At 36.7% G+C, this 15,160-nt stretch overlaps 1 protein-coding gene across 1 annotated transcript in view; it reads right to left on the bottom strand.

The window, feature by feature from the left end:
* Positions 1 to 217: 217 nt before the first annotated feature.
* The window catches only part of DCP1A (decapping mRNA 1A), a 36,311-nt gene continuing 21,368 nt past the window's right edge, over positions 218 to 15,160 (bottom strand). Inside the window, exons 6-10 of the mRNA XM_010572698.1 lie at positions 12,303 to 12,422; positions 7,479 to 8,243; positions 4,895 to 4,960; positions 2,636 to 2,854; positions 218 to 999 (exon numbers count right to left, since the gene is read on the bottom strand). Of these exons, the coding sequence (XP_010571000.1) occupies positions 919 to 999; positions 2,636 to 2,854; positions 4,895 to 4,960; positions 7,479 to 8,243; positions 12,303 to 12,422 (1,251 nt within the window). The 3' untranslated portion in view covers positions 218 to 918. The remainder of the gene's footprint in view (positions 1,000 to 2,635; positions 2,855 to 4,894; positions 4,961 to 7,478; positions 8,244 to 12,302; positions 12,423 to 15,160) is intronic.

Below are 15,160 nucleotides of genomic sequence, written 5' to 3'. Positions count from 1 at the left end.
AGTTTTCAACACTGCAATTCCAATGCAATTGAGGAATAAAAACCAACTATGACATGGTCCATCCTTAAGCTAAAACGGAAACAAAGTATTTAAATATCAAACACTGCTAAACAGGACAAGGGTCTTCCAGTGGTGGTCTCCTAACTATTAAATTTAAAACAAGGAAACTTCCAACATGCAACAGAACTACTCCATTGCTAAAAAAAAAAAAAAAAAAAAAAAAAAGATACAATCACTGAGGATTTTGCATATTTCAAATTTTGCCTTTTTAGAGAAAATGGCCTTACTCACTTGGATACCTGTTTAAAGTCAGCGACGCAGAAGCAAATAAGATTAATGGAATATTTAAAAGATGAATTTATACGCATTAGCTAGAGACTGTCAATGTATTGAGCAAATCACATTTTTAAATCATTTGTTAAAGATTTATCTCCAAAGGCCTGGCTTCCACATCTGTTCCTTCCCCACACCTGCCAATTTAATCACAAGGCATTTTGCTTTTCCTCAGTCCTTCAAACTGGAACTAGGTTCCCACAACTGAATTTTGTTCTGGTGTGGTGTAGTGTACTGTACTATGTATTTGCTGGTTTAAATAGTATTGAGACTGTAATCTTTGAAGAGTGAATACAGCTAGGAATGAAAGCCAGAGCAAACATTTGCACATTCACTTAATGCTAATGAGAGCTCAAACTTAAGTCCCCTCCCCAATAAAAACAAAGGTTTGCTGGTGATGATCACAGTGAAAACCTAGATCACTTCTGAGAATATTACTTTTGTAAGTATTTAAGGAATAGTCTTTCCTAACAGGTTCAAATTCAAGACGTTGAAAACTAAATATTCTTTTACAAAAATATCAGTTTTATAGACGAGGCATAATTGTTTCTAAAATGGATATATTTTAAGTAGATTTAGCTTCAATTATAGCTTAATGTTGTCTGTATTCTTGGTTAGGACTTGCAAGTAGACTTCATGAATAGTGCTGAGAAAACGGGAATCATTCTGCAGGAAAAAAAACACATTAGAAACATTAGTAAAAAGATGCAAAAAAAGTTTAATGCCATTTAAGTTGTACATAAGGATTCCTTATAGTGCCAGCTATCTGAGAGTTAAGAGAAGGGAACTAGCTGCAGACTTGTACAAAAGGCAATGCTTTTTGGACAACATACAGACTTTGACCTATGAAGCTGGTAAGACAGCTGAAGAGATCACTAAGCACACTGGATGCTAAAACAAACAAAACAGGGGTCACTAAGTCAGCCTTGGCCACATAATTTCACCTCCTTCCAGAGTCCAAACCTTAGTCTTTAGAAAGAGAGAATTCCATCCTATGTATAGGCTCCCAAACAAAGTCTGCATGAGCATCAGAAGTAATGTTACTTCTGTCTGTCACACCAGCCTGAAAGGGATTGCAGCGTGTTATACAAGACTTCTCATGTCAAAGCATGACTGAGAAGTGAATTAGTTTAATCTATAGACAATGTTTAGAGATATTTCTTCTGTCTAATTCCTTCAAATGACAAGTTTACAAAACTAGGATCTTAACAGTTAGCTTAGAGATGTAATACTCTTTTTACAAGATTGGCACAGCAAATTTGGTATCCTGCTTGGAGTGCTGTGCAAGTACTTCTATGCTGTAGGGTATGCCTATTTTGGTCTTCCTTCAGCTCCCTCTCTATAGAAAGAGAAGACTGGAGACAAATATTCCAATCAGCTCTCAAAAAGTCACCACAATGATGTTCTTCAGACTACTGGGTGAGAATCAGTGAGCTGTATCTCTAATGAGAATAAGACTTTCGGCAGCTGAGCTCAGTTGCAAGACTTAGAAGCTAGTTTAAGTCTTTAAAGAGAAGAAACCATACACACCAATACAGAAAAAGATTATGCAAAAAGGAACAACATAGATAAATCAGGCAACCTAGCTAATGATGGGATCTGGTAGCGGCCCTTTTTGGTCCTAAGAACTTTATCACTGGGAAGATATTGTTTGTTATTTTTAGACTTGTGTTTTGGGTGTAAGCTCTACTAACATCAGCATGGCAGGCACAAGAAAATCCTGAGTTAAAAAAGAACTGTTTGTCATTCATGGCAACTTTACCATGACATCAGAGGTCAAAATTATCTCAATGCATGGTTACTGCCAACATCACAGATTTAATTCAACTCAACTGAACTTTTTAGTCCCTAGAAATAGTAGAACTAGAACTTTGCAATTTCCATTTCAAAAGACACATACTTCAGTTAAAGATCAGGAACAGTTCTAGGGAAGCAGAAATAGGAAAGCTTTCCTTGGAAAAGCAGGAACACTTACAAAGACAACAAAAGCAAACCCCCATCCCCATACCAGAGCTTCTACTAGTGCAACTTTTTCTTCACTTGTTCACAAATTCATATGGGTGTGAAAGGACACATCTGATGTACAGCTCTGTCCTTTTAAGCCCTCCATCTCGCAACCAAAAGGAACAAGCTGTGCCATACTATGTGTACAAGTCTGGAATAATGTGTTCCTTCCAACAGAAAGGAACAACTTTTGTAATGTTTCAGGGCAAAAGGAGTTACAGGGGTACAGAATTTCTCAGTACTGGCTACTGTACTTGGAACCCCATCCCTCAGGAGTTGAGCTCTGTAAAGACAGGACCTTTATTAGATGTATCAGTGCTTCCTGAAGCTGAGACCTACTGAGAACAGTAGGAGGTATAGTCTGAATTTCTGTTGTTCCAAGTGTTAAAGGCGAAGAAGAATTGGCTTTATTCTCCACTTCAGTAGCTTTTGTAGATGATTGCTGAAAAACACTAGGAGACAAGAGGATTGAAGGCGCTACTGTAGTAGTGGCTGTAACAAACTGCGGAGGTGCAACCTGTAAAAGAACAGAAAATTAATAAACACTGTGTCCAGTATGTACAAATGCTATTATAAAGGCTGGAGAGATGAGTATAAAAAAATAAATTGTAGCCATTATTATTCAGTCAGATATTGCAGAATAGCTGCCCTTTATGAAGATGTATCTACCTATGAAGATTAATATCAGTAAGTAATTCTCATTTTAAAAGCTGAAGAAGTTAAGTCTTCAGTATTCTTGTATGCAGACTCCTTCCTCCTCACGTGGTTGCTACCTTCCAGAATTTTTGAAACATAACACTTGGAATAAAAGATGAACTTTTCACCTAGGTAATCGAAGAAGTGTGTAGTTCTTTTGCAGATTATTATTTTCCTTAGGAATTTACAGAAAGGCTAGTCCTGCTTCCTGCCCTCCCCGCCCCCGCCGGTGTCCAACAAATACACTTATAATTTGAAGTAAAGTATCTCAAAGATATTTAAAATGAGTGATGAACTGTAATTAAAGCATTGGAGTACACTGAAATATTCTTATTCTAAGTATATATTCCCTTGGGGGGAGAGGGGATAGGAATATTTTGAGGACTATCTTCCCACCTCATTCTTCCACAGGTCTGCGTCCATTTCATTACAGAAATCCACAACACACTGCCTTTATCACTTTTCCTTTTAAGCATAAATTCCAAATGTATAGAAATACTCTATTTGCATAAAGTGGACATGAATAACATCAGCTTTGAGAAACTCTGCCATATCCTGATAACTACAATTATTATTCAGTATGACCAACATGGTGAAAAAAAGAAAATAAACAAGCCAATCTCACTCAAAGCAAGCAAGACTAAATGTGATATGTAAAGATGTTTGATACATCAGCAGAAAGAGTTCCTCTTGGATAATCAAAAATCTTCAGAAGAAAAAAAACCTGCAAAGCCATCTATAGTTAATGTGTGTATAACAACATCAACAACAGTAGAACTAGCAAATTGATTTTGTTATAGTCAAAACTGTGAAGACTTACAGTGTGGGATTTCAGCTGAAGACAGCGTGTTTAAACCAACAAATGCAGTTTACCACACAACATGCACACTTCTTAAAATTCCAAAATCCATGTAAAATGCTTTTATTTAGGTAATTATTTACTATGTCATGAACAGACTGTATCACTTATCTTATAGCAGGCCAGTAGCTAAAACAGCATTTTACTTTAAGCAGGACCATTTCTACTGCCTTCACAATCAGATCTGGGCATGTTACTAAAACTGCTTTTATGTAGTGCAAGATGGACAAGAATAAGACCATTTAACAGATTTGAAAAAGGACATGGTGGGTAAAGGAAAAGTAGAACTAAATTACAGATGGTATCCTGAAAAGAATACATAACACAAAAGGTAATTAAAAACAATTCTTGAAGAGTTGACTATTACTGTTTGTTTTTTTTTTAACTGCAATCTGATATTTTATATTGACATTATTTTGAACTGTTATTCAAAGGCAGTTCTAATAATGTTAACTCTGTATTTAGATCACTAAAACTTGCTATTTAGAAAGTTCTGCAGTGAGAAATGCTTGTTACTCTTTTCTTCCTCTATCTTCCATTTTTTTCGCTTGGTATGTTTTTCATAAAATACAAGGTATCTCAGGAAAACTGAAAGAGACAGTAAGGCAAGGCTGCACTTTATGCCTCTGGGGTGCGTAAGGTTGGCTAAGGCTAACAGACCCTAGTGCAATATTACAGCATTAGTACTGCTTGCTTACAAAATAAAAAAAAACAGTTCAAATGGTGTAAACTCAATGAAAGACTGCAGATCCAAAAATGTATTCTCATTCCTGCATTAGCAACAACAATAAGAGGCACTGTACAACAAAAAAGTGTTCTCATTCACAGCAGTCTACAGAAAGTCCCTCTTGCTTCAGTACAGCTTGTTTCTCCTTCATGACAGCACTTTAAATATGGTCAGTGAGCAATGACTATTTGAGATACCAACTGTTTACCACAGTTTTAACCCCCCCCCCCCCCCTTAAGAAGGCCAACAATTAGTAGAGGTACTTATCCACTTACTTGACTTGCTTTAGACAAAGTCTTCGGCTGTGGAAATACTTCTGATTCCTTGTTTTGTTGTACAGTCTAAGTTAAAAAGAAAGCATAATTCACAAGTTACCATCCACAGCTCAATTTCCAGCAGCGATTCTGTTTTTATGAAAGCACAAAAATGCAAATTTCAACAGATTTTTAGATGTAATTTGATCCATTTTGTAAAGCTGATATAATCAATGGGAAGTTGGAAAAAGAGGAAAGATTTGAATTTGTTTTATGCTTTCCATATTACAGCAAACCTGTAAAGCCATAACAAAACACTTCTGAAGAAAGACCACACCGAAACAGAACAAAATGAATGCTACAAAGTAAAGAGTTCAGTACCTTGTAATCAGTTTGGTCAATTGCCAGGAAGGTTAAATTCAGTATTTTTTTTTCTAGGAGTTTTATCTAGTTACCTCCACAAAAATTAAATGCTGTTTTCTGCTAGAATTTCAGAAGTATTTTAGACCCTTAGAAACAGCATCCAGATATTTCTTTAGTAAGATTTCAATACTATAATAAAATCCAAGTATTATAAAATATTGGAAAACACAATAAAAGGCAAGTAGATAAGGTACTTAAATAAATTCCTGTGGCATTCTTCAAAAGGCTTGTTACAGCCATTTGTAATACCTCTTGGCAACATAGAACAGGGAAAAGCCCTTTGCAACAGACAGTACTTAGCTTACTTGAACTGCAATGAAAAAAAACACTCAGTGAATTGCTAGTCTTTAACAAAAAAAATAAAATTAGCTTTGTGAAGTGGTAACAAACACAGGATCAAATTCTTAAAAGTCTAATTACACAAGAGTTAAGAAGTCTTGCTAGTTTGAGAGTATATTTGGGCTATGGAGAATTTTGTTTAATGAAAATACGTACAGACGGTGGACATGGTGGAAGGAAAAAAGGGTGTAAGACTGGCATACGAAGAGCTAATTCCAAGGCTATCAAGCAGACATTGAATAAACACGGTCAAGGCCAGTTATGGATAAACCCAGCCAACTTTTCTAAATGCTCAAAGATGTTACAACCTTCAGTCAAATTTGTACCAAGGTTTAGTAGTATGCAAAAGAAAAACACTGCTCGGAGTGTACAGTTCTTCAATACTAGATCAAGATAGCTGCTCAATGCTGTACTTGGACCTCCTCCTCCCTCTGCAAAATGAATCAGTCCAAACATCTCAAACAGGTGATTGCTAGTAAAATAATCCTAGCATGTAGCAGCCTTCTTGAAAATTTTCAATAGTGGTAGATTAGAAATAAGGTACTTAGCACAATGAAAACACACCCATTTCTTAAACGTTAAGACAGGGATAACTCTTCTGAGGACAGAAAAGCAACACTTGAAAAATACAGGCTTTTCTAAAATAATGCTTAGGACAAGTTACAGTCTGAAGAGTTGAACTTTTGATTAGATCTCTGTTACAAGTAAGTCATCACCATATTCATAGCAAAGAGTAGCAGCTGACCCAGACTGGGCTACCAAAGATCTTGTTAAAACCCAATGGCAAGCACTGGATAATAATAAACATTAGGAAATTCATGCAGATGTAGCTGTAAGTAGTTTTGTTTGGTGTTTTTTATTCTTGCATTATCACTGTACCCAAGATGCAAGAAGACACAATCAAACACTGGCTTAGTCTGCATGAATGTAAATAAAGTAAAATAATAACGCAACAAGACGAAGAGAAGTCTTTGGATAACCTCAGAGGTAGGCACTACAGAAAGTTACTCACTTTGGAGAAAAAAGAAATCCAGTAATCCAAACTCATTAGTGTCTTTACTCCTGAGGGAGCCAATTTTACAGCAGAGTAACACTAATTGATAGAAAATAATTTATAACACAAAGCCACACGCATTAACCCTACAGACTAGCAGTGACATTTTCACCTAGTCTCTCAAAACAAATTTACTGCTTTGGCAGTAAATTAAGGCATAGACAATAGATTCTCCTCCAAGAAACAAAAAGTTTAAGAGGTCCTTTGTAAGCAATACTAGGATAAAACAAAACAAGGTGGTCAATTAGACAAAATAAATAAGTTTACAATCAATTTTACTGAATAACTAACAATATCTCAATATAGCCCACAGGTATCCCCAGCAGAAGGGGGTCAAAATTGAAAGAGTACAAAACATCCAAAGCAAAATAACCAGAAACAGCAAATTGCTAATTTTGTACCTTCAAAGAAGGTATAGGCTGAACTTCCACAGCATCAACTCTTGTAACACTGATCAGTCTGTAACCTTCTGTCCCTTCTCATATCAAGGTTCTTAGCAATATCTTTCTGACACAGGTACAGATGAATTCTTTAGGACTTATTCATTCCCTAACAGCACAAGCTTGAAAAACCTCCTCCTCTACAGACAGGTCTGTCACTGATAGCAGATGCTAATTATATAAAACTAATGGAACTGGATTTCTAAGTTAGCAATTCAATCACTATCACACAGTGGAAGTCCTTAATTATTTTTAAAAGGCTAATATATAGCAGCACATTTTCCAAGCGAAAAGACATGTAGTCTAAAAACAGTTTAAAGCTTCATGGATATAAAAACCCACAGAATACCTGAAGGGGAGAGATTATCTTGCTGTTCAAGGGTGATGGCTTACTGTGAGATTCTTTGAAGCTTTCTGGTGTTGCAAGTTGGCCAACCGAGGCAGAGATGTTTGGTGTTAAGGAAGTCTTAGTGAGAGACTGCTGCTGCATTTGGTCATGCTGTGGGGTCAACCTGAGTTTCTGGAGAAGATCAACACTTGTATGGGATGTATTTGAGACAGTTCCTGTGTTTGTTGATGTCAAGGGTGCTATAAGCTGGCTTTGGCCAGCTATTAGATTTTGTGGAGCGTGGTTCACTTCAGATGGCGGCTGATTCACTAGTGGGGATATCTGCTTGGCAGCTTGCTGCATAACTTGCATTATACTGTTGTTTTGTTTTAGGCCAGGAAGCATCTGAGCAGGGGCAGCTTCCATTGTCAAGGCTGAATTAAGAACAGGGCTTAAACGAACTGAATAGCTTGAAACATTTTTTATATCAGTCTGGGAAACTGACGCTGGAGGTATTAGCATAGGTGTTAAACATTCCTGGTGATTCAAAGGATTGGCACTGGTTTTAACGCTTGGACTTTCAGATTTCCCTAGTGATTGTTGTATTACTGTTGACTGGTCAAAGGAAAAAGGCAAGAGCAAACTATGCTGCTCTTTGGCAGAGGTGTCAGTCTGCAACTTCTCCATTCTCTCTGGATTGGGATACGGAGCTGTGGGCTGTTCCTTTGGTATAGAGGTTCCAAACAGTTCCTCCAAAGTCAGATGCTTCTGCATTGACTGAAATGGCTAGAAAGAAGGGAAAAGGAAATTTTCAGTTTAGAAATATACATACCACTGTGCATCTCACACGGTCTATTACAATTTCAAGAAAACTATGAAAGACAACTAGGTCAAATAGATTTAAAATACAGTTTGGATATCAAGGCTGCCCTATTTACAGGAATTATTTCATTTACAAGTAACATCCTCTCTATGTAAGCTTTTTCTCTACAGCCTTCTATGGATAGGCTATACATTAGTAGTAAAGTAGGAGCAAGGATACAGATTCTGCGATTAAGATGGCACCTGCCATCATTGATCAGCCCTAACTACACAAGGCACTTCGGAGGCTGGGGGGAAAGAACATACATGTTGAACAAAATCCATATAGAATTTATAGAATTGGAACTATTTAAATGGCCTAAAAGATGGGAAAGGAACAGAGAAACCTGAAGGTACACAACTGATCTAGCAGTACATGCCTAGACAGTTCTTCCCACCATTTTCATTAACAATGAAATAGATGTTACAATAGGTAAAAGAATCTGTATAAACCTAAACATATGTATATATACACACACAATTACATCTACCAGTCCTTTAGTCTCTCCCAAAAATATACATCTAGCCTACATCACCGACATTATTACAGAAATCTAATTTTTAGGATATAATCTTATTATTTTGCTGAAAATATTTAAATATGTGTTTCACTAAAGAGAACAGAAACAGCTATTAACACTCTTAATCTCAAAATCCCCCCCCCTTTTTTTTTTCTTTTTTAAGGTTGCACAGTACCAGAAGTTATGTAAAACAGCTGCACTAAAATACAACATTCTGTTCAGAAGACTGAATGGCCTGCAGCACAGTTCCAGTGTATTCTGATGGTATGTCTAAACAAAGATGCTATTTTATAATGACAACTACTGTACCATGACATTGTTATGCTAGCTCTAATTTTACTAGCACAGATAACAGCAGTGAAGGTATGGCAGTACAGGTAGCATGCAAGTAGCCTAACAAAAAAGCCTTTAGCTTAAATCACTTGACTTCTGCCCAGGTTACTAATCTCTACTGCCATTGTTGTTACTCATTTTTAGCTAGCTTGAAGTCAGGCACACTTTCATTTTGCAGCTGAGACATCCTATAGTTTATAAATCTTGTTAATTACATTAGGAATTCTTCCTAGAAAGGTGTTCTCACTTTTCTCCACTGATCTGACTGTTCTGGAGACCTGTCCTTCAACTGTAAAGATTCTGTTAAGAGAAAAATCACTATTCCATCTCATTTCAAACTCAGCTTTTCACTTCAGTATGATAAATTGACTAGCTTTCCTTTATTAATACATTACAATATTCAAGTAATATACAGAAATCTCTACCATGCTCTGATCCAAGTCAGACCAGCCCCTTACGTGGACACAGTCTGAAACATGAAGTTAATTTCCAGCCTGAAGTATAAAACACATCTTTTGCCTGTCCCATATCTGGCTGAAGTATACTTTGAGTGTATCATCAACTCAGCGTGTTATGAAGACCCTTATCAGCAGGGGCTGCAAAAAGGCAACATGATCACTTCACTGGATAGGAACAGAGTGCTGCTCAGACAGCTCCTCCAGAAATCATTTCAGATATATTGAAACATGAATTAGCAATCAGAGCTGGCACTATAAAGTTTAAGTTCAGTGTTCTGGTTCCATTTTGCCGATTGTTGGCACAAAAGCATTTCACTATACAACTGATTTTCATTTTGAACTGCCAAGATAAAAACTTGACCTTCAGAATATCACAAAGATGACATTTATTTTTATTCCCAAATCTGTGATATCTTTAGCATGAAATGAAGTTAGCCAATCAAAATACAAGTGTGACATCTTGGAGGGGGTTTAGGCATCTCACTGTACTTATCATGTGTATATTATTTTTTAATTTCACTGGCCACCTGTTTCAATTAGATGAGAAATTTATTTTTACAGTTGAAATGGAATGTTTTTTCCAGTAGCCTTCCAGTTGTCCACATTATTAAAAGTGTGATTAAGAACAAACACATTTGTGATATATTTGAACCCAGTTAACTAGCTTTACAGAATTATCACTTGTTACCCAATTAATTTTCCAATATCTCTGCAGTTATTATTTTAAACAGCTCAGCAGAATTAAAAATATGCCATTTCACCTGTTCTATAAATCAGCTGTTTCCTTTTAATTACTTCAGAGCAATTTGTTAGAATCTTATCTTTCCTTACTAGATATTTGATTTCTGTTCTGCAATTCCATGCGCTGTCAGGTGGGGCACTTCAGCTGCTTGTGTACAGTCTACATGGAATGACCCAAAAGAAAGCATCTTCTTTTAAAACAAAGCCTCAGGCAGCCCTGCTGCCAGGTCTCAAGACCAGGCGTGCAGCAGAGCTGGCTGCCGGGGTCAGTGTATCACTTGTGCTGATCCAAAAGCAGAGGTGCCGCTGAGGGAGTAGAGGGGACTGTGATAGCAAATAATCCCAGCAAACTTCCCACCCCTCGTTTTAATTCATTAACTGTTACTACTCCATCCCCTAGAACAGATTCCTGCTGCCCAGACCCCAGACCTAACCTATACTAGAAATTATTACTACTATTACTACAAAGTAAGTATTTTGTTTACAAGTACTAAGTGCAAGGCCGCATGCATTTTCATAGGGCATTTCATTTTTCAGACACGGTGGTTTATTGCATCAGAAACACAACAGTAAACTATTGAAAGGATGGGAGGCAGGCCTTGCAGCTTACTTCAGTGGGCTATTTTCTGAGGAGAACCACTACTGACCTTTCCATGCCCACTGGGTGGCACTGTAAGCAGGCCCAAGTTAATTAGGTGTTACATGGAATTTAGTTACTGTACTTTTTTTTTTTTCCTAAATTTATCTCTAAAGTCTTGTATGAAGCTACAGCTTCCTTGTGCAGAAATGCTTACAAGAAAATGGAGCCAAATACTGAACTATTACTACCTATTCCAGCCACTCCAGTGATGATACTAAGTATTTTGTACTAAGTTTCCTGTGGTTCAAAGACAACATTTATATGAAGCAGAGGTTATTTTCACTGGCATTTTTACTGTGGTTTAAACTTTAATTACAGGAGTAACACCAAGCTTTAGATTTTGTAGATATTTGGATACATGCTGATTCAACATGTTGTATCTAACACTTACCTGAAATAGATGTCAACACTAGTATTACCACAATTTGAGCAACATCCCTCCCCAAAAACAATGAAAATTTTTTTTACAGTATTTCCCTTCCTGCAGAGGAAGGAATATACTGTCAAAAAGTTCTTAACACAGGGGAAAAAAAAGACCCCAAACAACAGTCCTCTTCTGCCCACAACAAAAAAACCCAAACACTGAAGCAAACCAACAGAAAACCACATACACTTTTTCCACAATCTAAATATGAAGGAATCAGCCAAGCTGACTGGTATCATTACCAAATAGTCATACAAGCAGAGGTTCAATGCAAGCTACAGAAGTGTGGCAGAAGATAGGCAAACACATCTTCAGTTATGCTAAGGAGAATTCAGTGCCGCCATGACTGAAGCGCTTTCCGTTTCTTGTCTAACAATTCACTGTTGGTTTAAGTTAGCAGGACTGTAGCTATTGCTTTGAAGGCAGCACAGATAAACCTTAAGTAAATGCCTGAACATGAGAAAATAGAGCTTAAGCTCATGTGTCAAGAACTGTAACACAGTATACAACTAACTGATGCCATATTCAGTCCAATAACGTGGCAGAGGTTATTTTTTCTTGCTTCCTTGCTCTGCGAGTCATCCTGCACATTACCACAGACTGATTTCTTCCAGAATCCAAGTTAGCCCATTTAAACATACTTGGATATTCACAGTAGTGTGGACATAGCCTCATATTTTTAAATGCCAAGTCAAAAGACAGAATTTAAGATCCTAAAAGTCTTCAAACCCATTAGTTCATTCAAAATGGTAATACATTCAGCAGACAACACTGCAGGCATTCTGAGAAAAGAATATTTTGGTACCAAACCAAAGTACTAAATGGAAAAAAAAAGTAGCACCTTATCTAGATTTGGATGAAACATACCTGCTCCTGCACTTGTAATGAAGTTTTTTGTTCTGAAGGCTCTGTGCTTTCTGGCTTTGGAGGATTTGCATTTTGTTGCATTCCAGAACTTGATATAACACTTAAGTCACTGACCTGATTCTAAAAGAAGAAAGAACAACAACAACAAAGTAACACAAATACATGAGCTTTAAGTCTACATTTATCCACTACTACGATCCTGTTTACATGGCACTTTGACTGAAATACAGACAGTGTACAGAGTAGCGATTTTTCTAAGACACTTCCTAAAATTTGTGAATTTCTGTAAAAATCATACCAAGACATCCACCATCTGCTATGTATTCATAAAGCTTTTACTCTATTAAAAAAAACCCAAACAAACAGACAACAGCTCACGTCATACTTTTTTCACTAAGGAAAAAAAAAAAAAGGCAGGCTTTTCACATCCTTTATCTACATTAGCCACTAATAAGGAAGTTTGCTATACTTCATTAAATCAAGAACCCAAACTAGAAACAACTTAGAGAAAAAAATCCTGTCAGAAATCATTCTATGTGGCTGGCAAGAGAGCTTGTCACTGACTTACTTCCACCAGATTTAATTAACCATGTACATGTATTTTCAGAAGGTGTTAATCTGGTTCTCTGTGAACAAGGCAGGAAACAGACAAGAGTTGCATTATAACAGACAGTATGTTTATAGATAAAGTTGACTTTCATCTTTAATAAATAAATAAATACATAAACGAAAATAGAAATTGTATTATAGTTTAAATCACCAGTGGAAAAACCCAAACTGTACAACAGTCTAGCTTTCAATAGGTAAACTACACCTTGTGCATATGATACAGCTGCATATTAGTACAACACATGATGACTGCTCTATTGACTTACCCACAGCAGCAAAATATGGGTTAAACTTTTTAGTAACAAGCTAAAAAGCAATCTGAACTTTATTATTCTTTTGTCTTCAATTTCTAATTGAAAGAAATAAATACAAAATCAAGACTTTATATTGTGATTTAGGGACAGAGGTGAGAAGCAACTTCTCCCATCTTTCTGACTTTTAGCCACTAACTTGAAGGTCAAAGCTCTTTATGCCTGAAGTGCTAGATGCCTTGTGGTTACAAAAAAAATCATACAAAGCATAGTTTTCTTTTCACTAGAGGATGAGCTGCACTATGTTTCCATGCTCATGCTGAAGCACACACACACACAAACCACCACACTATAAAAAGCATCCATTCACTTCATCAAAAAAAATAAAAATCTCAGAATTCATTCATTTTCACATATGGACTTGATGTAGCGAGTACTTGAAGGATTAAGCTGATTTAGAATCCTAGATTAAATCACTCAGACCTTCATAAATCTCTTTTTCACTCTCTCTGCCCCCTTCTCATGCTGACACTCCGCCAATCTCATGTGGGCTGCACACAAGGATTACTGTATGATCCATCTGGAATGTACCAGGAAGATAAGTACTTTCTGCTCCTAAATACAAATTCATGTGTAATTACTGAGTGCCATAAAATAATATATAAAAAAAATTAAGACAGGAAAGGTCTCTCAAGAAGCCATCTTCAAAACAAGTTGGTTACCTAATCATGTTAACATCGACATAACTTGGCTACAAGGAGTTCCAAAATTAATGTGCCAGAGGTTTGTTGCTAAAGCTGAGATGGTTAACAGAACATTCTCCAAAGAAGTTAGCTTGAAACATGACCAACATGCTCAACTCTGTTTATCTCGCAACTTCTACACAACTACAGTCATAGCAGGCTATGGGATTATGTTCAACAGATTCAGTTTACATACACAAAAAGGAAATTAAATAATTATTCTAGTTTCACTAGTGTTCTAAAAGCATCAAGAAAAACAAACACACACAATGACAACAAATCAAGATCAAGACACAAAGACCCCAATTATATAGTAGCTCTACTGTAGTCCATGCCCTACGTATTTGCCTGTTGTATTACAGGCACCACAGACATAAACTGTCCACCATAAAAATCTGCATACCATTCCCTGTATATCACAGTATTTTACTTGTCTACAAAGCTTCATCCATGATGCTTAGGAACTTTGTTTCTAGCAAAAGCTTCTCAGTACTCTCACATGAAAAAGATCTGAAAATCAGGAGAGAAGCTGGAATATCCTGAGTCATTTTTAAGAACCATCTGTTAGAAATGTGTATTATCCAATACTGCAAGTACAAAGAGGGAGAAAGGCTTCATCACACCCTAAGAGGGCACTACCAAAACAGTGAGTTCTTGTGGTATGTGTTTTCTTTTTTTGTTTTGCATTTTTTTTCCCAATTTCTTCAAATCCATCTCAATTAATGCAACATTGAAAGATGAGTCATTCAGGTTTTGATGCTTCCTTCTATGTGCTCACAAAAACTGCTACTTCCACAATGCTGGCCTTTCTACAAAGACACCGTCTCTCCAGACAGCATTGATTATCAGAGAATCAGATGTAATTTTTTTTTTTTTTTTTCAATCTGTATTTAAAGCGTTCAAAAAACACATCACTGATTTTCAGAAACTAGTAGCTAGACTGGGTCAAATACATTGTATGGTTTGTCACATTCACTTGCCCTCAATCTGTGTCAGAAAGTGACAAGTTAAGTTGGCTCATACAACGCTTAATCCATGTGTTCATTCTTTTTTCCTCATCCCACACTGTACTGTAACAATCAGGTATGCTATAAAGATTCAAATCCCAAGTACTCAACTCTGTGGTGACCTACTGCACAAGCAACTTCTGGAAGGAATCAAGCACTCCACTAATGTGGTAACTCTTCTCCCACCAGTACGGTGACAAAAACCATACCACAGCTCTGCAATGTTACACTCACACATTACTTCACTA

The sequence above is a fragment of the Haliaeetus leucocephalus genome, unplaced genomic scaffold (genome assembly GCF_000737465.1).
Source record: "Haliaeetus leucocephalus isolate CR32 unplaced genomic scaffold, Haliaeetus_leucocephalus-4.0 Scaffold2, whole genome shotgun sequence".
Classification (NCBI taxonomy): domain Eukaryota; kingdom Metazoa; phylum Chordata; class Aves; order Accipitriformes; family Accipitridae; genus Haliaeetus; species Haliaeetus leucocephalus.
This window is presented reverse-complemented; position numbering and strand designations above follow the sequence as displayed.